This window comes from Alexandromys fortis, unplaced genomic scaffold, assembly GCF_014885135.2.
Source record: "Alexandromys fortis isolate MF-2015 unplaced genomic scaffold, M_Fortis_MF-2015_v1.1 scaffold_107, whole genome shotgun sequence".
In the NCBI taxonomy this organism is placed as follows: Eukaryota; Metazoa; Chordata; class Mammalia; order Rodentia; family Cricetidae; genus Alexandromys; species Alexandromys fortis.
Genome location: NW_026067987.1, coordinates 3,806,734 through 3,831,612, shown reverse-complemented (window position 1 = coordinate 3,831,612; position 24,879 = coordinate 3,806,734). Strand labels below are relative to the sequence as shown.

Below are 24,879 nucleotides of genomic sequence, written 5' to 3'. Positions count from 1 at the left end.
CCTCCCCCCCCCCCTCCCTTCCTTCCTTCCTTCCTTCCTTCCTTCCTTCCCTGTACCCCTCCTCATCGCTGCTGAGATCTACAGTGGGCTTCTCTGGGGCTTTCTTTCAAACTATAACACTTGTCCTTGACCTTGGGTCGAATCCATTCTTAAATTCTTTTATTAATGGAGACTGAGGACCCCAAGAAGAGACCCTCACGTCTCCTGTATCACTTGGCAATCACTAAGAGACCCCAGTGATTGCCAGAAACAGTATCTTCCCATGGAGCCTGTGGCAGAGAATCTAGCTGAGAAAGAGACAAGCCCAGCAATAAGGGTTGGAGACTGAAGTCTTAGTTTAGTCGTGACGGCCATGCCCTATGACATCAACACCCGGCGCTCCCTCTTGAATTTGTCAGCTATTAAAACAGAGGGGATGTGGAAAGAGTTGTAAGGTAGCTTCTAGATTATAACTCCATGGCTCTTTTAAAGTCTACTTAAAAACGCCACATCTCTCATCTGTGGAGCAGAATAATGTCTTATAGCATACTGCATGGTTTTATTTGGCAATTCCTGTCATTTCAATCAGGACATACATTATTCTTCAAATTTTGAAAGTATGTGGGACATCTTTAACTTAAAATATTATGTGTCTGAAGGAAGCCCAGCAGGGATGGTCTGTGTGCACATGTGTTTAGGACACGGGAGGTGCCAGCAGACGCTGTGCTGTTCATGGACACTGTACCCAGGCTTTGCTGTGACACAGCACATTCACCCTGATGACATCCTGGGAACTGGATATTTTCCCTTTAAAGCTTCAGAGGAGATAGTTCATAATTTAGTTTTACCTAACCATTCACTTGTATTCAGTTAATATTATTTCAAAACATCACTCAAACAAAGTAAATGAAAAATAAAAATGAATCTTCTGATGTTTAATGTGTTGCCATTTTATATAACATTATTTCTCTGTCTTTTTTTTTTTTTTTTTTTTTGAGACATGGTTTTTCTGTAGCTTTGGAGCCTGTCCTGGAACTAGCTCTTGTAGACCAGGCTGGTCCCAAACTCACAGAGATCCGCCTGCCTCTGCCTCCTGAGTGTTGGGATTAAAGGTGTGTGCCATCACCGCCCGGCCATTCTTAAAGTCTTTTAAGAGTGTGCTATTTGAAATTTAACGTGTAGTGTGATCAATCATGCCATAGAAAGGGGATATGGACAGACGATCCTCATGATGACAACGACAATAACAGCAGCAGCAAAGCCCACCTGTCTCTCACTGGACATTATCCAAAGGAGAAGCACTTACTGGGCCATGGACTGGGAGCCTAGTCTGGAATCCGGGGACCTGTCCTTATTCAGGAACCGCTGTGAAGAGGGAGAGAAAACAAAGAGTAAGTCAACAGAAAGAACAGCGCGGTTAGTGTCCACACACTGAGAACCCGTCAGCTTTCTCCATGAAGACAGATCATGAATGTATACGTCCTATTGAACGTGGATGTCTAGCCCAGTAACTTACTCACTCCTATGGAAAATCAAGAGCTAATCTACCACAGTTTAAAACTTTATAAACAAGGTTAGTTTTCAGATGCTGGTACTGGAAAAAAAAACACCAAAACAAACAAAATTATCATCATCATCGACAACAAAACCCACAAGAAAAACAGAGAGGAGAGGCTGTTTATTAGCCTCAGGTAACTTAACCGTGGCTGCTGCTTAAGCTCCACACAGCTCTTTCACTGCTGCATCTTTTCTTTCTAGGCTTCTCACCGTCTCCATATTTTTTATATTGAGGCTCAACTGAACTGAATTTGAACACTCTAAACCCTTTACAATTTTTTTTCAGTAAATCTTACTTCATTAATGGCGCCCCTGAGAAAAAGGCCGAGTACACTTTTTAGAGGCACCAGCTTAACTCCGAGTGCTTACACTTTCTCTAGAATTTGAAGCACACGGAGGGAACAGTGTTTAATATACCACAGTGCTTTATAAATCAACCCAGTGCTGCCTTAACACAGACTGAGATAATTAGATGTTACAAAGAAGATCCATCTGAAAGTATCTTTCAAGGAGCATTACGTGCAAATTAGAATATTATAAAGAATTTAAGACAACTGCTTTTCCTGACTATAGTTATGTGTTTAGTATCAGTCAGCTTTAAATCAAACATTTAGGACTAGAATTAAAGAGTGATGAGAGGGAGTGAAAGGTGGGTGCAGGAGAAGTAACCCCAACAACACAAGAACTAATAGTATATCTTGATTTTTCTTCACCGCTAAAATTGATGAGACTGAGAAAATATACTGAGAAAAAAATATATATATCCACAGCCAATTTCAAATTCAAGGTCTAGTCCAGATTGCTGAAAATCCTACCTGCCCTCATCCAATAGCACACACAACAAGCAACAAAAAGCAGCAAAGCCAAACTCAGGGAACATTAATTCTCACAGAACTTTCTCTACCTCTTTATGAGCATGTAAGTTCCAGACATATTAATCAAATTAAATGGAAGTTTTAAATTTTAAAAATTACCTACAAGGTCTAAGTATTATTTCAACTTCATAGCCCAATGGAAGCCAGCATCTTGCTAAAAATTTTTGTATGTTTCTAAACCATGGTCAAATGACTGGGCTTAATGAGAGAACCAAACATAGAGCTCTCATCATGAATTCTCACCAATCTGTACCCACTCTGGAGCCACTGAGAAATCAAGCCAAATCTCCCTGTTAAGCCAGTGCTGCCCTATGTGGGTCTTAGTGTTGTTTATAACAGAGTCTGCTCATGTGAACGGAATGCTGGGATACCCTCAGAAATGTTGTCTGAAGTACACTGTAAAGAGTGTGACAGAAAGCAGCAATGACTGCATGTGTGTGTCAGAGAGAGAGAGAGAGAATAAAACAAACAAACAATAAAAGATAAATTATGGAGTCAATACTGTCCACGCTATGTTTCCCTGTGGTCTTACCCCTGGTATACCTGACTCTCTTTATCTTATAAATCTTAAGGTAGCAGGGAGCCCATAGTGCAACGTTCTGACACTTAATTTAAAGGACACTTACTTAATGAGGACGAATACTTTACTCTAAACCCCTTTACTCACTCATTCCTTGGTCTCAGCAGCAGCACATCACATGGGTAGTGACTCATGGAGGCAGTAGGAGGGGAGAAGGAGTTTCTGTGAGCTGTTGTTTGTCTTTAAACAGGAAGACCCCAAGGCTGGAATGCAATCAGCCCATAGATGCCTCCCACCATCAACAAGGCCAAGAAGCATGGCTGCCCTTCCTTCCCTCCTTTCCACACACACCTCAGTTGTTTTGTGACTCCGTTTCCTCTTCATGGGCACCCTTGATTTGGAGAGGAGGATGAAGAGAGGAAGATGAGCAAAGCGAGGATGAGGAATGGGAGGACCAGAATCTAGAGACTCCTGCTTCCCAAGCCCTCAGCTTCTTAAGGGTGATTTTCAATTTAGAATGCAACGAGGCTTAAATATGAAGGGAACGATAAATGGAGCAACTTAAAATGATACCACTGGTTATGTGGAGGTTTACCAAGAAGTAAACAACATACAAACAGCTTGAGGAAAGAGAAAGGGGCCATGCAAACAACTCATCGGAATGGATAGGTCTAAAAACGCGAAGGATGGGCAGAAAATCATATGAATGTTCAATCAATGCACGTTGTAGCTAGCACAGCAGCACCAGATAAGGCAGGGTTATGATACAGTATAGCTTTATTTTACATGCTGAGACATTTACCTCTCCAAATGGTTCACCTCTATTTAGTGGGATTGATTCTTTTTTTTTTTTTTTTTTTTCCTTTCCTTTTAGAACATAGATACAAGAGAAGAAAGTTGCCAATGAGGGTTTGGTGGTTAAATTCTAGTCTTGGTTCTGTTTACGGTTAACTTTGCGTGGCCCTAGTAAGCCACTGAACCTCTCTTGGGATTTCTGTTCACTAGAAAAGGGAGAGGGGTCAGAACCAAGCACAAGCTCTCACAGTACCACATTCTTATTTCTACAGATGAGGAAATGGAGGCCCAGAGTTACCCAGGCTGCAGAGCAGCTGAAGGCTTACACCAAGCTTTCTAAAGTTGAGTTAACAGGAAAACTAATTCTCCGTACAACTTTGTTCAAAGTCTCAAGTGCAAACAGGTAGCAGTATAGTCCTCTGGGTTAACAACTAGGTTTGTAAAGCCTGGCACACTCTGCCACTGGTATGGATCCCAGTGCTTTAACACATAGGTCACAGACTGTAACTAAATGTAGGGCTGTGTCATGCACCTCCACCAAGCAGCCTTGGTACTAAACCCATAGCTTGGACACTTCATGCTCTGGTTGCCATTATGCCACAGAGTGCCAGCAAAGGCTGCCTGAACACAACTAGGATCTGAAGTGACTGTGTTTTGGATGTCAGTGTTTTTATTATACACACAGTTTTCTGCACTTATAGAACCAAAACAACTGCATTATGGAATGAAAAGAAACAAACACAGCCTTGTCTTGGTGTCATTCTTTAGCATGTGACAAATTAATATATCTCTGGATTGTTGAGTTAAAATGTTGGATTTTAAAAGTTGCTGCTTGAGTTCCATAAAAAAAAATTATTAAATTAAGTTTGTTTGGGATTAGGACAGACTTTCTAACTATGTCTGAATGGCTTTAATGGTTCTTCTGACATATTATATGAAGTATGTATGCAATGCTCTAATGCGAGAGGATATATCCTAAAAGAGAGGCACTTGTTCAACTCTCCTTTAGCTATCAACCACCACACTTTTTCACTAGCAAAATCAGAATGTCTAACAGGTATGCAGGGGTCAAGTTTGAAGCCAACATCCATACAATGAGCTATCACTCTGTATCCATCAAATAGACCCAAGGACAAGGAACTCTACCAGGCCAGGAATGCGAAGGGCTCTAACCCCTCTTCTTTATTTTCTCTAAAACAAAACAAAACAAAACGAACAAAAACCAGGGGATCTTTAAAATACTTCTTCTGTCTGTGGACTTGAATCAAAGCTTGTAAACCACAACAGAGACAATGGAGGTAACCTGGGCTAACTTGTCTCACAATGCACTTACACACACTCTGGTCTTTGTCTCTTGGCTTTCTAACACTGTAACATGGCCACAGGCACTGCAGAGAGGAATTTAGATGTCTTTCTCCTTTCTGCTTTGGCCAGAATTAAATAAATTAATTTTCCTTTTCCAATTTCTGTTTGCTGATTTCTTTGGAATACAGGGAAACTGAGGCAGTGAGTTTATGGGCCTAAGTACTCTGAACCCTGAATACAGACAACCCTTTCCACTCTTATCACAGATTCTAGAGTGAAGAGTTGTTGGTAACATGTTACAAGTTAGGGTATAAAATGCTTCCTATCAGTGGTTTAATATGCTGATCAATGCAAAATTTAATAGCATCACTGGGATGTATGGTAGGGCCTTGGTGGAGGAAGTAGGTCACTGGGGACACTCCCTGGAAGGGCTGTCCTGCTTTTAGCTCTTTTCTTGTTCCCTCTTTGCTTCCATGGCTGCCAAGAACCGAGTGGCTCTAATCCCTCATGGCTTCTCTACAAGAATGCTTTACTTCACCACAGGCCTGAAAACCATGGACCCAGCAAACTGCTGGCGAACCCTGGGAAACTGTGAGCCAGAATAAACGCTCATGCTTTTAAACAGTTTCTTGGAGGAATGCTGACACAGCAACAGAGCCGAACCCACCGTGAGTCCAGGGGGATGAACCCACAGGCATGTTCAAGCACCTCTCATATCTATGTTTCTTTTCTTTTGGTGGTGGTGCTGGGGAGCAAACTCAGAGCCTCCAACTAAGCAAATGCTTTCCTCCTGAGTACATCCCTAGACAAAGCATGCGCTTTTGAAATAGACATTTGATCACATCACCTCTCTGCTTTCCGCACTTTGATAGCTCCCGACCACACTTGAGTAAACTCCAACTCCCTAGTGGTCATATGAAAGCTCCCAAGATTCTTTTATTTACTTGGGGTCAGTCTTTTCTCTTATCTCAAGCTCTTACCATGATGCTGCCTTAGGTCACCTTAGGTTCTTCACAGGCTGTTGCTAATGTCCCAAAGGTATTCCCCCCATGATAACTTCCAGTTTCCACAAATGACCCCACAATTTCCCGTCACTGTCCTTCACTGTTTATGTCTAATTTTGTGACTCTCTGACTAATGCCACTGTCACTCTTTAGGCTGCAATGCAGGAACTAGTTCTGATTCATTGGCCATCACTATCCACACTCCATTTTACCAAGCTTTCTTCAAGTGTTCAGCAAACAAGAAGATGCCGAAGCAGGTGAAGCAGTGAGCATGGGATCCCCAGGTGAGGGCTGAGCACAAAAAAAAAAAAAAAAAAAAAAAAAAAAGATCCCAGCTTGAGAAGGGGTTTTCCATACAAGGAAGTGCAGATCTCTCAAAACAGATGCAGAAACAGGGTGAAATTACAGAAATATAGAGAAAATCAGGATGGAAACATGAGGGATTCTTGTTAGATGGCAACTCCTGTGAAAGGCAAGAGCCAACACGGACTGGGAGCATGGGAGTCGCAGCTTGAGGGGCGTGGGTACTATTTTCTTTGAGAATGTGTGGGGAGTGTGGCAGTGTATCAAGGTGAACGAACAGAAAGATGACGAGACAGTGTGCCCCACTGAGGCAGGTAGTCACGATTAACAAGGTGGTAATTTTTTTGAAAAAAGCGACAAATAAATATAGGACACACATGACAAGGGGTTTACTCTAGGCTTGGAAACCAATGAGACAAATTACAGGTCCAAGGTGCTGCTCATGCCTCGGGCATCAAACTGCTAAATAACAGGCTTCTATGAATTGACTTCCTGTGGCCCACGTGGTCTGGACTGCAAAGAGAAGTGGACTGTGGGGAAGCAAGAAGACACAAAACATCAGAGAAGACCTCTATTTAAAAAAGTGTGTCAACCAACGAATAGTATGTGCAAGAGTGCATGCACTTGTGAGAATATGTGTGTGTCACAGAGTGTGGAGGTCACATGACAAGCCGCAGGAGTCAGTTCCTTCCTTGAACTATGTGGATGGCAGAGATTGAGCTCAGTTAGTCAGGCTTGAGAGAAATTACCTTTACCAGCTGAGCCATCTTGCCCAGCTGACACTTACTCCCCCCTTTTTACAACTCTTGCAAACAAAAGAGCTATTTGGGTCTCTACTTCCTCTTTTGAGCAAGAATTATTTTCTAATCTCCCATCATGAGGGAGTAATTCTTCCCAAATCAGGTCATGTGGACTATAAGGAAATTTTCTGCATTAAGATACAGTAGCCTGTAGGTGGTGGCTGCGGAGGCACACCCACAGTAATAGGGAAACAACAAGGGTGAAACAGAAAAGGCTCTCTCAGTGCTGAAATGCTCAAGTCAAAGAGTGCTTAAAACAAATTTGCTCCAATATGTTGAGAAAGATGTTTTATTTCATGGTTCATTTGAATTAAAAAAGGACCCTTGAATAAGAAAGGATCCATTCCCTTTTATGTTCCTAAAAAGAAACCTTAAAATTAGTACCACTATTGATCACACCACTGTGATTGTTAAGTAATAACTAGAACATCAGCATATTGTTAATTTTCCATGGTTTTTGCAAAGACTAGCATCAATTCTTCAAACACAGGAAACAAGCAGTATCAACAGGTATCTACATCTGATTAAGAGACATTTTATAAAGCCAGGTCTAGTGGCTTATGAGATAGAAGGGCTGCTTGGTTCAAAGTCAGAGAGCAAAACTCTTCCTCCCCCTCATCCCCCCAATATTTCAGCAGCACCACACATTCTCAACCCTTGACAATGCATGCCACATTCTAAACAATGCACTACCATCCCGGAATGCCAGTCGTGCTCAGGGCGAGCATCTGGTAAGTAGGAAGGCTGCCAAAGTGAGCAGAGCAGAGCTAGGGTGTGAGAGCTCCCGGGAAAGGTCACGCTGCTTGTCAAGGCAGAGGCAGTGTGGCTGATCATAATCAGTCCCGCCACTATCTAAAGGACATTACTGACAGAGTGACTGGTGGGGCGTTCATCTGTCACATTTCAGAGAAATGTTGTTGATGTCTAGATTACCCTGAAGACACCATCACGAAAAACACCCTGTGTTACTCTGTTGAAGACTCTTAACGGAGAGTCCTGGGCCACGCGGAACACCGACAACAGCACAGTAGAGTGTGATGCCATGTTCTATACATTCGAATAGTCACTATTCAAGACTTCTTACCTCAGAGCAATCAATGAATTTACACAAGCAAACAGGCCACGCCCCTGATACATTCTGAAAAGAACTGGGATAAATCCCCTGAAAATACTTATTTGTGTGTCTTACGAAAAAAAAAAAAGACAGAACGTTCACTGAAAATCTATTATTAGTCTATAAATTGAGCTATAAATTGATGGAAAATGGGCATAATAAAACGGAATGTGAATTAGGAGCGAGCTGCTAAATGGGAAAACAATTCATATATATATTTTAAATATATATATATATATATAAATTTAATTAAGAAGACATCAGGAATATTTTCTTAACCTACTTCTGGGGTCAAACTGCTGGGGGACTGTCCCAACGACTCTGTATTTCAGAGCTCGTGGTAATATTCTAGACCCTGCGCTAGGCTAGATAATCTGAAAACAAGCGTACATGGGGCCTCATCCTGTACCCAATGTTCTCATGAGATGCTAACAGGAACCACTAGTGTAAAATGTGTGTGTGCGTATATGTGTGTGTGTGTGTGTGTGCGCGCGCGCGCGTGCATGTGCGCGCTTTGCGAGACAAACTATGATGGAATTATCCAATGCTTTGGGGTTCTCTGTTCTTACTTTGGACTAGACAACAACAACAACAACAAAAAAAAAACAAAATAAAAAAGACAGATGCTACTGAATATAATTAGACAGTGCACTTTGGATTAGGAATTGGTCGTTTTGATTAAACCAACTTGCTCTTACTGACTCTACATGCCAGGGAAATACTGAAAATAATTAAAACACATTCTTTTTACATGAAGATGGGCTATGATATATAGTTTTAGAACTACCTTGGGAAAATAAAAATAATGGTTAGTATTTGTCTAGTGAATTTTTACAGATAATAACCAAAGCAGCACCATGATTGTGCTGTATTTCCAGAAGGCACCTAGCATTCCTGTGTATAAGTTTCACTACATCTGGCAGCAACTGAAATTAGATGTTGAAACTATATATGAGACACACACACACATACACATTATACCTGTGCCAATGGTGAGCTACTTATAGAAGATAAATGATGCTTCTCAATTTTAAGTAATTTTTAAAAAATTTCAAAAAGAAAAGAAAAGTGAGAGTTTATAAAAAATAACAACACTCACAGCATTTTAGGAATTAAGAATATTCTGGTTATTTTAGTAATTAAAATGGTCTAAAATACAATTTTTCTGTGTCAATAAAAATTGTTCAAGATGTATTAGTAAAAGTAAAAAGAACTTTAAGTATAATCCTAATTAATAAATCAACGTGAATGAAGTCATGGCTGCTCACATGCAGAGATCTTAGAAGGCCATGAAAAGCTTAGAATCAACAGGATTTTAAGTGTACAGGACTTATTTTTAATCCTATACTATTTTTTATTCACTAAATTTTATAAAATACGAGGATGCACTACTTTTATAGTAAAACTAATTAAAATGTTTAAAACAGAAATGAAAAAATAAGACCAAATTATTAGAATGGCTTTTTCTATTAGATGCGAATTGGCAGCACATCTTGGTAGAGAAGTCCTAGATGAGCCTGGAGGAAACATCCATCTCCACACAGGCTACCAATGCTGTGCCAGCCACCCCCACTTCAGTGTGTCAGGATCTGCACATGCAGCCACACAGCAGGTGTGTCCAGGGGGAGACCTTGGAGGAGGTGGCAGCTGTCATGCCACTGAAAGGCGTAATTTTACTTTTCATTGAATAGTTTGAACAGAAGTCAATTTAAAAAGGACAGTTGAGGTTTCTTTCCTTAAAGTACAGAGAATAAAACTGAGAACTGGAACATGCTTATAGTCCCAGCTACTTGTGAGACTGAGGTGGGAGAACCCTTGAACCCAGCAGTTCATGGTCAGTCTGAGCAACAGAGTGAGACCCCATCTCAAAAACAGACTAAAATAAACAGAACATGATTCTTACAAGTTCCATGAGAAGAAGGCACACTGAAACAAACATAAAACAGGCATGTAAAAAACCACCGTGACACAAGACCTGGCTGTGGAGGTTAATGCCTGTCTATTCTAACAAGATGGCCGAGACAGAGGACATGGTTTGAGACTACAGAGGCTGCACCCCTTATTAGTAGTGTCGTCTGAATGAGTATCTCTCTACTTTATGGATCTCAATTTGTTCATCTGTACAATGAAGTAGCTGAGCTAGAATCATAGCTTCACTCCTGGCACAGCTCCATAATGCTATGTACTCAGACCTCCCACAAATCCTAGTCACTTTTCAATGCTCTTTAAAAAGCTTATCTTCTATATGATAATAAGAACAGGCTTGCATTCAAAATTAAATCTCTGATGCATTCTTATGGTATGTTTATAAGACAGAATCTTGATCAAATCAACCATACTTATTTTGATAAAGAATTAAAAACACAATAGACTAGGTGCTAGGGATACGTAGGTTCACATTTATCAAGGATGACTGTCAGATTCAATGACTCAGTATTCAAGGCATTTTAGTGCCTGGGGCAATATCATGTTTATTGGGGACTTCTTTTTACATTAGCACAGATCATTTCTCTCTCTCCAAGAATCATCACACCGTCTAATACACATTCAACAACAAATTCCCTGGGAGATATCTGTCTGTCTGTCGGTCTGTCTGTCTATAAATAAGAACACATGCACGTTCTTAATTTTTTAAAGTACTGGAGACTGAACCAGTATCTTTTATTGCTAGGCAAGCACTCTAACACTGAATTACACCCACTGCTCTCTGTAGGATTCTAGTCTAAAACATGGATTCATATAGACAGATCAAATTATATTCTCCCAGTAAATAAATTCATTCAACCTCAACTTTAAACCCTGATCCAAGCTCCATCTTTTCTGTGGGAATGTCCTATTTCCTGGCCCACATGGCTTCTTACTCTGTGTGACACTTGCTTTATGCATTAATACTAGTAACCATTCTTGTGCATGCTAGGCAAGTGTTCTACAACTCTGCTACATCCTCGGCTTAACTACTTCATTTTAAAAACTATTTAATTTGCATGTTGTATGTTTCCTTGAGATCTATTAGAATTAAGGTTTGGTCCTTAAAGGCTAGGCTTGCCATCTGAAGAACTAGCATGCTGGGAGATAGATGGAAGGGTGTGTCTGCAGCATGGAGATCCAAACTGGACACAACTGCAGTCTGAACTATACCATGACACTGTGAGTCCATCTAAGGAGAAGAAGGGTACAGGCAGTGAGAGTTCTCTGGAGTAAGTGGTCCCTTAGGAACACTGGCACATCAGGAAGAGGAAGGTCAAGACCAATTTCACATGAGTAGTTAAATATAGAAAACTCCTAGTTTCTCCTGTGGCTAACAGAATCAACGGAGAGGAAGTCAGGAGTACATAGCCTTAATGATCAGCATGGTGCAAATTGCGGACACCAAGATTGCTTGATCTTTCATTGCATTTCATACTAAACCAAAAGCCTTGTTATTGCCCCCATGCTAAAGTTATATTTCCACTGCACTGATTTATCTAGGTTGTAAATTTAGTATAGAATTGCTGAGTTGGTGACATGTAGCTTTTCAAAATCCCCATGCTAAATTTCTAAGCCTCACAATGATAGTGTTTGAAGATAATGATAGAATCTTCACAAGTGGAATTTGTGCTTTTACAAAATAGACATAAGAGAGATTCTTCTCTATCTATCCTGTGAGCAAATGGAGCTGCAAGCCAAAGTCCACCCTCAACAGATACCAGATCTACTAGCACCTTGGATTTGCTAGTCTGTGAAAATCATTCATCATGTAAGCCATTATAAATTACTGCATATTTGTTATAAGAGTCCCTAACTAAGACAAGCCTCTGCCTAATTTTGTAAATCTGGTGTTCATTAGTAGAAAGGAGAGCTTCCTGTAACCTAGTGGCAAACCTGGCTAAGTCTACCAGTCTTCTCCTGCTTCTCCGTCTTCTCCAAACTGATGAAACATGCAGGAAATCTCTCACTCTTTATTTCTAGACTTTACCCAAGTTATCCCTTCTCCCTACCCCCTGCATTTGAAAGGGATGCTGTTCTAAGCTTGACTCTCTTGCCATATTTTGTTAGTAGATTCTCTGTTGAGTTGTAGAGGGGAAGTGATGACCTCTAAATCCTGCAGAGATGCCGGTAGCCCCCCGACCTGCTCCTTGTAGTTGAAATAACAACAAAAATCTCTAGACATTGCCAAATGTCCCTTGGGAGGCAAAATCCCTACCAGCTGAGAAGCTCTAGTCTACCCAGGACTTATCTAGCATTTTGTTCTTCTGTAATGAAACAAACTCCTACACCTTCCACAATTCATTATGTCTTGATTTTGCCTCCACAGCATATCAGTCTGTGTCTCTTCAATACTTGAAAAATAACTGGCTATCTTGTCTCCTCCAACAACTCCTCACTCTCTTGCCCTCACTTCTCTGAAGTGAAACTTTTGAGAATGGCTTCCATTTGCTTCTCACTTTAATTCCAGCACGAAGCTATCAGGGTCCTGTTGACTACCAAATGCTCAGATAATCACAGCTTGACTGGCAGACGTGTCCAACCTGCAGCCGAGCCCACAAGTTCAAGGACAGCTAGGAGGGTGGTCCAACACAAGATTATTTAAAATAAACTTAATTAAAATATCATTTAAACTTATTTAAATATTAGAGACTTGTAAGTGCATGTGTGTGTTTGTGTTCTTTTTCTTTTTGTAACTCGAATACATGGTTTTCAAGCAGGGACTTTGTAGACAGCAAAGTAGCATCACAATGTTGGGCATGCCTAAATGTATTCTTTGCTTCACCCTTAGATTCCAGGGCATGTCTTTTTCTTGTTTTTTTTTTTTTCTGTTTTCCAATCTACTTTTTTTTTTTTTTTTTTTTTTTTTTTTGACTCTCTTAACACCAGTGTCAACTGAGCCCTGCCTTTGGCTTCCTTCTCTTCTGACTCCACAGACCTTATCAGGGCCATGGCCTTTACCACAAACCCTGCTTTCCAGCAGGGAGGCTGACTACATTAATTCCTCTTCATTTGGTTTTGGAGCTCTACTTTGTCTCAAATCCCAGTCCGGCACTTCCGAGTGCTTGTGGATATTTCTACCTGGGATCTCTGAAGACATCAGTAGCAAACTGAAATATCTAAAACTGAGCTAACCAGCTCTCCACAGCCACCTTGTCTCACCGCACTGTTCCCAAAGCTTCCTAGCTCATTAATTTTGTAGTATTGTCACCTATTCAGCTATGTATAACCCAGCAACTTCAGAGTGACCTTAGGTTCTCGGCCACTAAGCAGCTGAATAATGAAAAGCCAGGCAATCACAGCCTCTGCCTACTTCTCTTCCCTCTGGCTCAGTCTCGTATTTTCCTTCTATGTATCCCTAATGAGTTTCCTCATGCTAGGTTTTATTACCTCTATTTTAACCACTAGTGCTAGTGCTATAATTAAAATCATTTTATGTAATTTCCTGGGGTACCTCCCCCAGAAAAACCCTTGTCTGGAGGATGGCAGAGTGCACTAGATTGCTTGTGGCCCAGTGCCTCCATTTCTCCTCAACTTTTCCCCTTTAAACCTACATTCCTCAAGATACAATCATGACATTCTAAACCTTATTCAAGTCCTCCCTCTTCGGGAATGTTTTGTCCTAAGTTCCTGTAACACTTCTTTTAAATCCCCAACGCTTCAGGCTATACATTTCTCCCTGAAGAACTACGTCTGGGCCTTCCCAGAACAGAATGGAAGGTTTCTCCCCATGTGTTCCCAATGAAGCAGGCATATTATCTCCATCCTGGTTCCAAGAGTCTGTTGAAACTACCGGCTCACAGGTGGCTTGCCACCATTCCGACAAAATCGTTAGGGCAAGTGCCTCGTCCACTTAAACCAGCTTCATTTGGAGTTACCACAATGCTCGGCATGGGAGAACTAAGTAACTATGTGTGGAAAGTCTGAGCCAGAATAGGTTCAAATGCTAAAACCACAAGATACATACTGGTGTGTGTGTGTGTTCAAGAGCTAATGTCGTAAGTGGAATGGGTCTAATAAGCCATATGCATAAGAAATACTATTCCTACCAGAAAGATACTGCTCTTTCTGACGGCACAGACCTTAAACGGCAATGGCACGTCTCTGGCTGATAACAGCTGAAAGTGCCTTCAATTACTAGCAAGTGAAAGGAGCAGTCTTTATTCTGTGGACTCCTGTGAGCCCTGGTGAGTGTGCGCCTTCTAGGTGAGGCTGATGCGGTGTTAGGGTGACGCTGGAGATGCAAGCGCAGAGTGGAGAGCAGCATGCCTAAAGCCACAGGCTCCACTTCCGGGCTGCATACCAGCACAGGCTGGGACTTGGGGGCTAGAACTCTATCCTCTCTGAGCCTCCTCAGTTTCCTTATCTGGAAAATAGCTACAACATTTACTTCATATACTTCTCATTGGTGCCCAGATCAAAAGAAGTAACAATGTAAACAATAGTATATCATAAGCATGAAAAATAAAGGAATATTTTATACAGATTGAAAAAAATCAAAGCATCATCTATGTAACACATTTTTGACAATACGTACCTTCTGAGAAGCTGAAGGCTTTTCTGTCTTAGTTTTCTCCTTGGGAGTTAAAGGAGGAGATCGTTCCTTTACCTCTGGAGGTGATTCTCGATACAGTGCTGGAATTAAAACAGGAAGTCATAGAATTAGATCCAGAGCACTGTTCCACCAGAGAACAAACTATGAAGGAGGGCAGGTGTTTAAATGTAAAGAAACTGAATTCACCGCTCGGTTGTAGCAGCACGGGATGCGGGATATGCTCGCTAAGGTAGTCTGCAGTCTGACCCATTAGTTACAGGTAAACAAGCTTTATTCATGAAGATCTAGAATGCAGACTATGTAGTCACATAGATGCTTATTTCATTTTTTCTCAACACACAGTCACCAGGAACCTGCTGAATGCAAGGTTACTGCTAGGTTGCCACACAGTCTCTGCTCTCCAGGAGCTCCTGTCTGCCTAGAGGCAGCCATGCCCACAAATGCAGCATCATTTGAAAGGCAGCTAACGACAAAGACAAAGTGATTTGGGGGATGGAGAATCCTGAACAGAGGAGGTGGAAGGGGTGTCAAGCTCTGAAGAGCAGGCAGAACTGTGGCCTGAAGGATAATTTAGAAACAAAGAATGCGTAACACAGATTTACAATAATACCTAAGATTTAAATTTAAAACCCCTTTAATCTAAGATCATAATCTACACAGTCTATTGAGTCTACAAAAGTATGTGAATGTAAAAAATCATATGGGAATCTTAAAGTACTAAAGTGAAAATCTATTTTAATTAATAGTAAATCAAAATCGAGAAATTCCAAAGATGTATTTAATTGAACTTGCACAATTAAGAGTATGAGTTTTTAGCTGGATGTGAGAATGGGTTGGGGTTACCCCTAGGTTTTTTTATATCTTGAGAAAAGAGTGTCAGATGTGACCAGGAGGAACTGACGGTGTTGTCTTTTCAGTGGCTCAGACACAGAGTGGCTTTCACAGTGGAATGCTGTCTCCTCTTATGGTGCTGGTCTCCTAAACGCCCCTGTTCCCAGCTGAACAGTGGGTAGAGATTTGTTCGTATATAAACTCACATTCGCTTTGCAGAATGTGGCTTCAGATACAGATCAAGGACGATCCCTCCCACTTGTTTTAGAATGGGATATGTTGCTGAGAGTCATTTTCCCTGCTAATGCTAAAATCGGCAGTTGAGTTTTTGGTAAATTCAGGGAAGAAATAGGATAAAAGGGAAAAGAGAACCCGCTGAAGGGTGAGATTGAGTTCTTACAGTCTCAGGTGTTCTGATGGCCTCCTACTCTCACCCACACCAGGCTCCCACAAGGAACAGCGACTAAAGGAAGCATTAACTATCCTAAAGCACAGCAAGAAATGCCGCCAACTGCAGGACGGTCCTGAGTAGAGGGAGGCATCAGTTCTGCACAGAGCCATCAACCATCATTGCAGGTGCTCACTACATAGGAAAGTAAGCTTTGTTAGGTTTTAACTCCCTGCAGATCATCTATCTGTAGCTTGTCAAGAGAGGCGAGCCTAAGGGTTCATTTCTGCAGAACGTGCTATGGGAGACACATGATCTCTTCATACTGCCAAGTAAAAACAGTATCTGCAGATGTTTTCACTGGTATCTGACAGCAACAGGCTGATTCCTGTTAAAGTCACAGACATACTACCGTGCTTCACGACAGCTCTGCCACTGCCACTAAACTTAGCTGTGACCCTGTTCCAGAGCTTGCCCAGGGAAGAGCTGGGGGAGTGGGGATGTTTATGGCGGTCAGGAAGTCAGAAGTGTGGGGCATGTGGGAGAGGACTTTAACAGTGTCTTAACTCCACCTGGGGTCTGTTTGCCCGACACCAGCTTCCTTCCATTCTCCCTTAAGCTTTCTCCACTCTGCATTATCTTAAGCCATGCACTGCGCCTCCAAGAGACCTTACAAGCTGCCAGTCATTCCTTAGAGGGGGACATTAAAAGAAGTCCCTTCATCTAGCACAGTAATTTAGTACGACATTCTTCCCCCTTTTCAGTTTTAAAACTATCCTTTTGCTCTCACAATCCGAACTTGAAGGGGAATTAATTAGCAGTAGTACTTCTGTTCACTCCTAGTTTGGTTTCAACGATTAGCATGAAAATAGACTATTATGAATAAATAATTCTTTGTAGAAACAAAAGATAGTAAGTATTCATAACAGTGTTGCCTATTTCACTTTTAAGTCAGAACTGCATGAGTGTCTGCGTAGGAGAACTTAGCAGATGGAGCTCAGTGTCTTCATGAGATCCACAGGTCTCCATCAACTGCTGGGCATGGGCTCCAAGGTGGCTTTCCTGACTAGAGTGCTGGGCTTTCCCTAGCATGCCACCAGGCCAGCTGCTGTTAGAGGACTCTTCTGAAGAAGTCTGCTGCCTGCTCCTCTCGTGATAGCTTCACCTCACTTTCAGGCTTTCTGTGACAGCTCCATTTTCACCTTGCAAAGCCTCACAGCAAAACTCCAGATCTTAGAAGGCCTCGCCAGGACTCCTCCGTTCACTCTTCTTTTCACTAAAGCTGCTCAGTGAGCTTGCGAATGAGCCAGCCCCTCACTCGTGGTTCAGAAGGCCAGAGCTGAGGGATTTGAGATTCTTCAGATGCTAGTCAACCCAAAAGTCACTGTGGCGAGCGAGGAGCTGACAGACTGTGTGCAGCAGCTGGCAGGGCAGAAGGAGCTGCAGGAAGTAGTTGCTGGAGGGTCCCCAGGGATCACCTCCAGTCTCTCAGCTTGGGAGCTCTCTGGCACCCTAGTGCCTCCTCTTTTCAGCTTTTCCATGGCAAGAATGAAAAATGTTTCCTACTGGTAAACTCATGCAATGGTTATGTAGAAAGTACACGAAAGGGTAGAAAACGATTAAATCTTGGGCACAGTTTTACCATCTTAGGGTAGCAGGAAGGGAGCATGCACTTACTTTCACTAGCCACATGATTAGCTGGAAAAAACCCTTCCTGCCCCTTTCCTAAGCTGCCGTACCACCAGTCTTCATTATCTTTGAAAAACACTCGGATAATGTCTCCGCGATGGATGGTTAGTTCATCTGATCGGCTCGCTGTGTAGTCATAAAGAGCCACAACCTAAGAGAGAGATAAGACCACCACAGCTTTATCACAAGTGTGCCACAGAAAAAGCCCCAACACTCACTTCCTCTTGCAGAAGAGCAGCTGAAACCAAAGCAGGACTTTGGTAAGCCTGAGGCTGTCTCAAGGGTTGCTAATAGGATCAGGGGTGGTGGGAACACAGCAGGAGAAGCAAGATAAAAGACTGTGGGATTGAGAAATGGTTAAGAGCATTCAACACACAAAGATTAGTTTCAAAATACCAGATGTTGAAGTTTTAAAGTAAATTACTTTGAAGAAAAAAAAAAAACCAGCCCATCACACACCATTCCATTTCTTAGAAGTGCTCTCTGGTATACCTTGAGGTCCCATTCCCTGCTCTAAGCAGATGCCTCTGAAAGAAAAAAACTTCAGGTTATCAGCTTTACAAAAAAGGAAAAGCTCAATGGAAGAACTTGATTATATAATTCTATTATCATTATTGGGTTTACTGCTGAAGTCTCTTTTTGAGAAAAACTTTTCTTGAAAAAAGAGTTTTTCATAGTTTTATAACAGCACCTACACCTTCTGACTTTCCTTTAAAAGCTGATCTTTGCTAGACACCAACTAAGAGGAAAGGCCTTTCTATGAAATTCTTCTTATTTTATGACAATATCCATCCTATTTGACTTGTTTTTCTTTAAGAAAAAACCACATGCAAGTCAAAAATGATGCTGCAGAGTGTTTAAAAGTCCTTTCTAGCATTTGGAAAGAGAGCTCAGTCCATCTCAGATCTGTTGCGCTATGTGAAGTGGGCATTATAACAGAATACACATGAATATGCTTATTCTACTGTTTCTTCACTAAACAGGGCTTCAAACTGTGAAACGGAAACACATCATTACAGCCCTCTGAAACCAGGTTGATGGATTCCTTCAATAAACAACGATGTCAATCCTAAGGTGGCTGGCGCTGCACCCACAGTGGTAAACCAGCGGCAGGATCATTTCTAGAGGAGATACCTCACATAGGCTTTGTAGGAGACAGAGGACAATTAGGAATTAGATGGGCAAAGTGTGTAGGTGTGCATCTCAGGCTGATTCCATAGCATGTTTGAGTTCAGTTAAGAGGAATCCCCAACTGGTTCAATATGGTGAAGCCCTGCATTATGAGTGACAGTCAAAGGCAGGGGAAGCTAACACTTGGGTAGTTAGCGGGGTCTGATGACACAGTCAAGGGAGTACTGTGGCTGCATGAGGCCAGCAGGCTTATTTGTACAGCTCTAGTTCTTCTGAAGGACAGTGGGAGGATCAGCTTGGATAAATGTATCATGTAGGAAGCCGCACATCAGGTTTATGTCATCATGTGGACCACTCCTAATTTAGTTCATAAAGGTGATATATGAACGCTTTCACTATATTTTCCACAAGGGTCTGTTGAGGAAAAAGCTCTTGAGAGAGGTTCCACAAGACCTAGCATGAGATTGCCCACTATACCCCTATGGTAGTGTCCATCTATTACTGGATGCTTTCTTAGGCTCCAGATGCAGCACACAGACTACACACTACCTGTGAACTTGCTACACACATTTTGTTATGGATCACACTGCACTCTTCAAAATGAAACCTTAAAACCCTAGCCCCGAATATGAATATATCTGGAGAGACAGCCTTTAAGGAGACAATTAAAGTTAAGTGATGTCACAAGTCATCCTGACCAATAGGATCACTATTTTTGGAAGAGGAAGAGATGCCAGAAACACACAGGCACACAGAGAAAAGGACTATGTGAGCACACAGTGTGAAGGTGACCTCCTGCCAGGAAAAGAAAAAAGGCCCCAGGAGATACACAGCTAATATCTTGGTCTTGGCCTACTAACCTCTGGAACTGTGAGAAAGTAAATTCCTGCTGTTTAAGCCACCAAGTTTGTGTAGTCTGGTAGCAGCTCTAGCAGACTGGCATAGTTCCAGAACTTGATGGCTTCAGATAAAGCCTCATGTGGGAAGCACACATGAGGAATGCCTCCCATGCATCTACTTCCAGCCCTGGTGAGCCTAAGTTCCATCTTTACACTGTCTTCCTGAGTGCTACCTCTAAGGCAGAGGCAATGCCTTCCTCATCAAATGTTACAAGCATCCTTGTTGATGGAGGATGATGGCTGATGAAGCTTTAGCCTCTAAATTAGTGCTTCTCAACCTGTGGGTCAGGACCCATTTGAAGGTCAAAGTGCCCTTTCATGGAGGTCACCTAAGACTACCTGAAGACACAGATATTTATAATATGATTTATAACAGTAGAAAATTACAATTTTGAAGTGGCAATGAAAATAATTTTATAGTTGGGGGTCACCACAACACGAGGAACTGTATTAAAGAACTGCAGCATTAGAGAAGTTAGGAATGCAATGAAGCAATGGAACAGTCTTTGGAGTGTGGATCATGACATTGCTATTGACATCTGGCACAGCTGTCTATGTGTCTAACAATAAAGACTGGTGTGCCCGTCATGACAACAGTCTACATTCTGGCAGTGGAGTCTGATCTTTGGCTATGCCTCTTCTCTTCTACGGAAAGTTCATGACAGAAGCTATGTGGCTCAGGAGAAGCTGGAGGTATGGTATTCAAGTATGTGTTCCTATCTAAAACGCTATTACCTTCTCATGTGAAAACACATACTCTCTTCTGATAATCAGAGTTTAATGGTGATCTTCTTTGGTTGAATTTGGCAGCAAATTCTGAATAAATACTAACCTTTCTATCTACAAGATTTTACTGTCTGAGTTTTTAAGAAAAACTGTAAAAAAAAAAAAAAAAGTCAGCCAGCAAAAACCCAGCAAGAGGGCAAGCGGTTTGTCTCCAATGAACAGTATCTGGATCAGCCTCTTGTTCCAGCAGCCTCCCTATCAACAGTCTGTTCGGAAGACTCTCAGTGTGTGTCTTCTGTCACTTACTATTTGGCACCCTACAATGGTCTGCATGTATGTAGGACAGAATTCTTTTCTGCAGCATGATTCAATTCTTGAGATAAAAGAGTAGTTATGAAATCTTTCTATAACAGATGTTAAAAGACAAGTGCTAGTGTATACATCTTATTACATGTTGATAACAAAAGGTCTGTGAAATGAAATGTTTTATAAAATCCACTTTGTTTATATATAGCTGGTCTTTGACTTTTGAAACTGTTAGCACTAAGAACAGACCTCTAAGTTTAAGAATCATAATTGGCAGATGCATCTAATATACTAATCATAGCTTATCCTGGCATGCCTTAAATGCACTTTAATAATTTATATTAAGTCTACACTTGAAAAAATCATCTAACAGTAATCTACTCACAGAAGTGTTGAATATTGCATACAATTAACTGAGCATTATACTGGAAAACAGCATAACATTCCTGTGCCACTCTGAGTGAGGACCATGATTATTCAAAACAGAATCTCTCAGAGCCAAGGAGACTGCAAAAAAATATTGACTTTGTTTCTATTTGCTTGTTTTTTGAGACCAGGTCTTTCTGTGTTACCCAGGCTGGCCTCAAATTTTTTGACTCAAGTGATCTTCCTGCCTCAGCCTCCATAATGGTGAAACTATAGGTACACACAACCACACTGAGCTAGGCTGGTCATTTGTTCTTGTTCTGTCTGACTCTCCTCTTTCCTCTTCCTTCTTTTTTTGGGGGGGGGAGGGGAAGAGTGGGTATTGGCAGTCAAACACAGGGCCTTACATAGGATTGGCAGGTGCTCTACAATGAGCTATATCTCTAGTCAGGGTGCCTTTCGAGACAGGGTTTTATACTGTGTATCCCATGTTGGCCTTGAACTCATGATCCTGCTGCCTCAGCCCGCTCCCCCATCCCCCCCCCCAAAAAAATCCTGGATTATAGGTGTACTACCCAAATGAGGCATAAACTTTGGTTATGGATGCATAAATTTTTCAGTCTTAATGGAACTACCTACTGGACACTTATTTTGTATTTTTAAAAAATCAGCCTAGTTATTACAAGATGCTAGGTAGGGTTTTCTTTGTAACATCTTTCAAGAAATTAAACATTTTAACTATCTCTGAAGGATTCTCAATTACCCTTGTAGGAACATTAAGCAGTCAAGTTCAGCAGTCTGGCTGTTCCTTGTACTTTTATCTAGCATGAAATCCAATAGTCAATATTCATAATGTCCTCAGGCAGTTTACCAGGCCAAGTTATGCTGAATAAATTTATACACTCGAGCAATCAGGGCTTCAGCTGGCTTCATCCTCACTGGAGAACTTTGCTCTGCCAGCCTAAAACAAGTGCGACACCGGACTCTACTACCTTCTCTGTGCTTTCTCCTTAGTTTACTTGGTCTTCAGAACTGTGAAACAATGTGTTTTGCTTGTTTTAGTTACCAACTCTGCAGGAGTTTGCTACAGCTCCTCCAAGGAACTACAAAATGTGCATTTTGCTTTGCAAATGAGCTGTTTTTTCCTGTATTCCTTTAATGTGAGTTGGACCTTGCTGTGTCATGCAGTGACCTAAGGTCATCTTGACCCTTCCCAGGATAACTTTTAAGTATTGTCAGAATAATTTAAGAGACAACTTTAGGCCTAAATTGGCTTCACTGCCAAGATGCAACATTGCTAATAATTCCACTCATGCCTTTCTACTCTTGCTACCAAAACATGTAAATTTTCCCAATTGGCAGATGGACATTCATCCAAACAATTAAGGGCATGTATAATTAGTCCACTTAATCGGAGGAGCTTCGCCTTCTAGAAGTTGACAGGCCACCTATTAATCCACTTAATCCACTTAAGAGCTGTTTAGCATTTATCTTAAAATTAATAAACTTTGAGGAAATTATTTCTAATGCTAATTAAGAAATATTGCTTTTACTATTAAAGCAGAAATAAGATAAAATATCGTGAAAGGAAATTTAATGATAAATCCCGAATTGTGTAGAAACTCATCATTAAATGTTATATGACCCCTTTCCACATAGTGACACTGGATTCTATTTTGCTTCATAAGAAGAATAAAGAAAAGCACACCCTATTCCTAGCATAGTATGGCAAATCATCTTCTAATTATTTATGGGAATGGGAATACAATATGAGAGAACCTGATGAGTATTTGTACAAAGTAATCAAGATGCTGTTACTTTTAACTAATCTTTTCTGGATAAAAATAGATAAGAAATCAGAGATAAAGAAAGCAAATAATTTCACAAAACATATCGTCTTGTACTAGACAAAAGCTTTGTTGCTGTCATGCTTTATAATGCTGGTATATGCAAAATTAGAAACATTTTATTAAAGTATTTGAAAGCATTTGATTTATATTATGTTCAGATAAAACAACAACCACGAGTAAATCAAACAAATATCAAACTAAGAATCAAGAGAGTGAATTTCCAGTCTTTCTCTGTGTCCCAGGTAAAGTACAGTACGAAACACCAGGTTTGTATGACTTTAAAATAAGAGGTTTGCGTAAGATGGTATCTGGTACACCTACCTTTCAATTTATTTTACTACATGTGTTCAAATATTATTCCAGAAGAACAGCATTCATTGGTTTAAAAGTAATTTAAGCTACGAATATACTGGATCATATATAAATGATAAAATCTTCTATCTGATTGATGCAATTCCATAGCAGAAAGGTCCTCAGTGATAATTAGCAACAGCTAGAAAGCGCTCATTAGTTCAGCATTTTGGGAATTCTCTATCAAACAAATGAAAATGGGAGTTCATAAATTTTACTTTAGGCCTCAAAAATAAGTACTTCTTATGTGAAGGTTCATTTTTATATGCTGACTAGTGAGCTCCTATGAATTGCTGTGTCCCTCCATATGTTTTGAAAACTAATTACCAATCAGGATCTAGGGTCTGTGGAAGCTAACCAGAGCGGGGGCAAATACTTGCTGAATTTGTGATACTACTGGAAGATGGACGAACCTTTAACAAGTGAAACATAGCAGAGTTTTTGCTCAAAACGAACTATGGGGTCCTGGTCTCTTTTTTCATCTTTTTGCTTCTTGGCTACAATGAGCAGGTTCATTGTCAATACATACTTTCTCCACGTTGTACTATCCTTCCACAGCCCCCAAAGCAACAAGGCCAAATATTAATAGACAAGTTCATGTACATGCATGTGAGTACCTGGTGTGGAATATTAACAGATAAGCTCATGAACATGCCAAACCAAGCAAAAACAACAATAAACCCACATTATTTGTAACTTTTTTTTATACCCATCTAGTTGAAAAGGAACTTGATATATAAGTAGTTATAAACACATGCTGATAGGCTCACAACACATGAAAATAACAGCACAGATGATAAAGGTGGGGAAGAGTGACACTAAAACTCTTCCTAATCCAAAGTAAATTATATTAAGATGTTAATTGAAATTCTAAGGGTGATTGCTAAGAAAACAACTCAATAAAACTGCTAAAAAATAGAAAGGGAGAGCAAAATAAAAGATATGAATTTACCTTCCCCCAAATTAACAGTGGAAATTTAACAGAATAACAACAAAAATACATAAAAACACTAAAAAGCTAAACAAAACTGTAGACTTATCCATACCTTATCAGTAATTGAGTTAAATGTAAATAGATTAAAATTTCAAAAAGAAAACTACAGGAGTGAATAAAAGTCATGAATCAGCAATAAGCTCTACAAGAGGAGCACTTCAGATTTAAAGGACATCCATTAAATGAACTGGAGCATGATGTGGGAAGTTTGTCTGCATATGTGTTGCTTTTATTGGTTAATGAATAAAGCTGTTTCAGCCAGTGGCTTGGCAGAATAGAGCTAGGTGGGAAAAATTGAAGTGAATGCTGGGAGAAAAATGACAGAGTCAATGAGAAGCCATGGAGCCACAGCAGACAGACACGCTGGAACCTTGCCAGTAAGCCACAGCCACGTGGTGATACACAGGTTAATAGAAATGGTTAACCATAAATAAAAGAGCTAGCTAGCAATATGCTTAAGTGATTGGCCAAGCAGTAATTTAAATAATAGAGTTTCTAAGTGATTATTTTGTGTCGGGGCAGCCGGGAACGAATGAACAGCCTCCCCCAACAGGAGTAGCTGTCTTTGCATCGGGC

The 24,879-nt window shown here is 40.8% G+C and overlaps 1 protein-coding gene across 1 annotated transcript in view; it reads right to left on the bottom strand.

Annotated features, from left to right (window-relative positions):
* Positions 1 to 24,879, bottom strand: part of Ahi1 (Abelson helper integration site 1) — a 137,658-nt gene that overhangs the window by 10,731 nt on the left and 102,048 nt on the right. The window contains exons 20-22 of the mRNA XM_050159443.1: positions 17,669 to 17,831; positions 14,755 to 14,852; positions 1,286 to 1,344 (exon numbers count right to left, since the gene is read on the bottom strand). Coding sequence (XP_050015400.1) covers positions 1,286 to 1,344; positions 14,755 to 14,852; positions 17,669 to 17,831 — 320 coding nt within the window. The remainder of the gene's footprint in view (positions 1 to 1,285; positions 1,345 to 14,754; positions 14,853 to 17,668; positions 17,832 to 24,879) is intronic.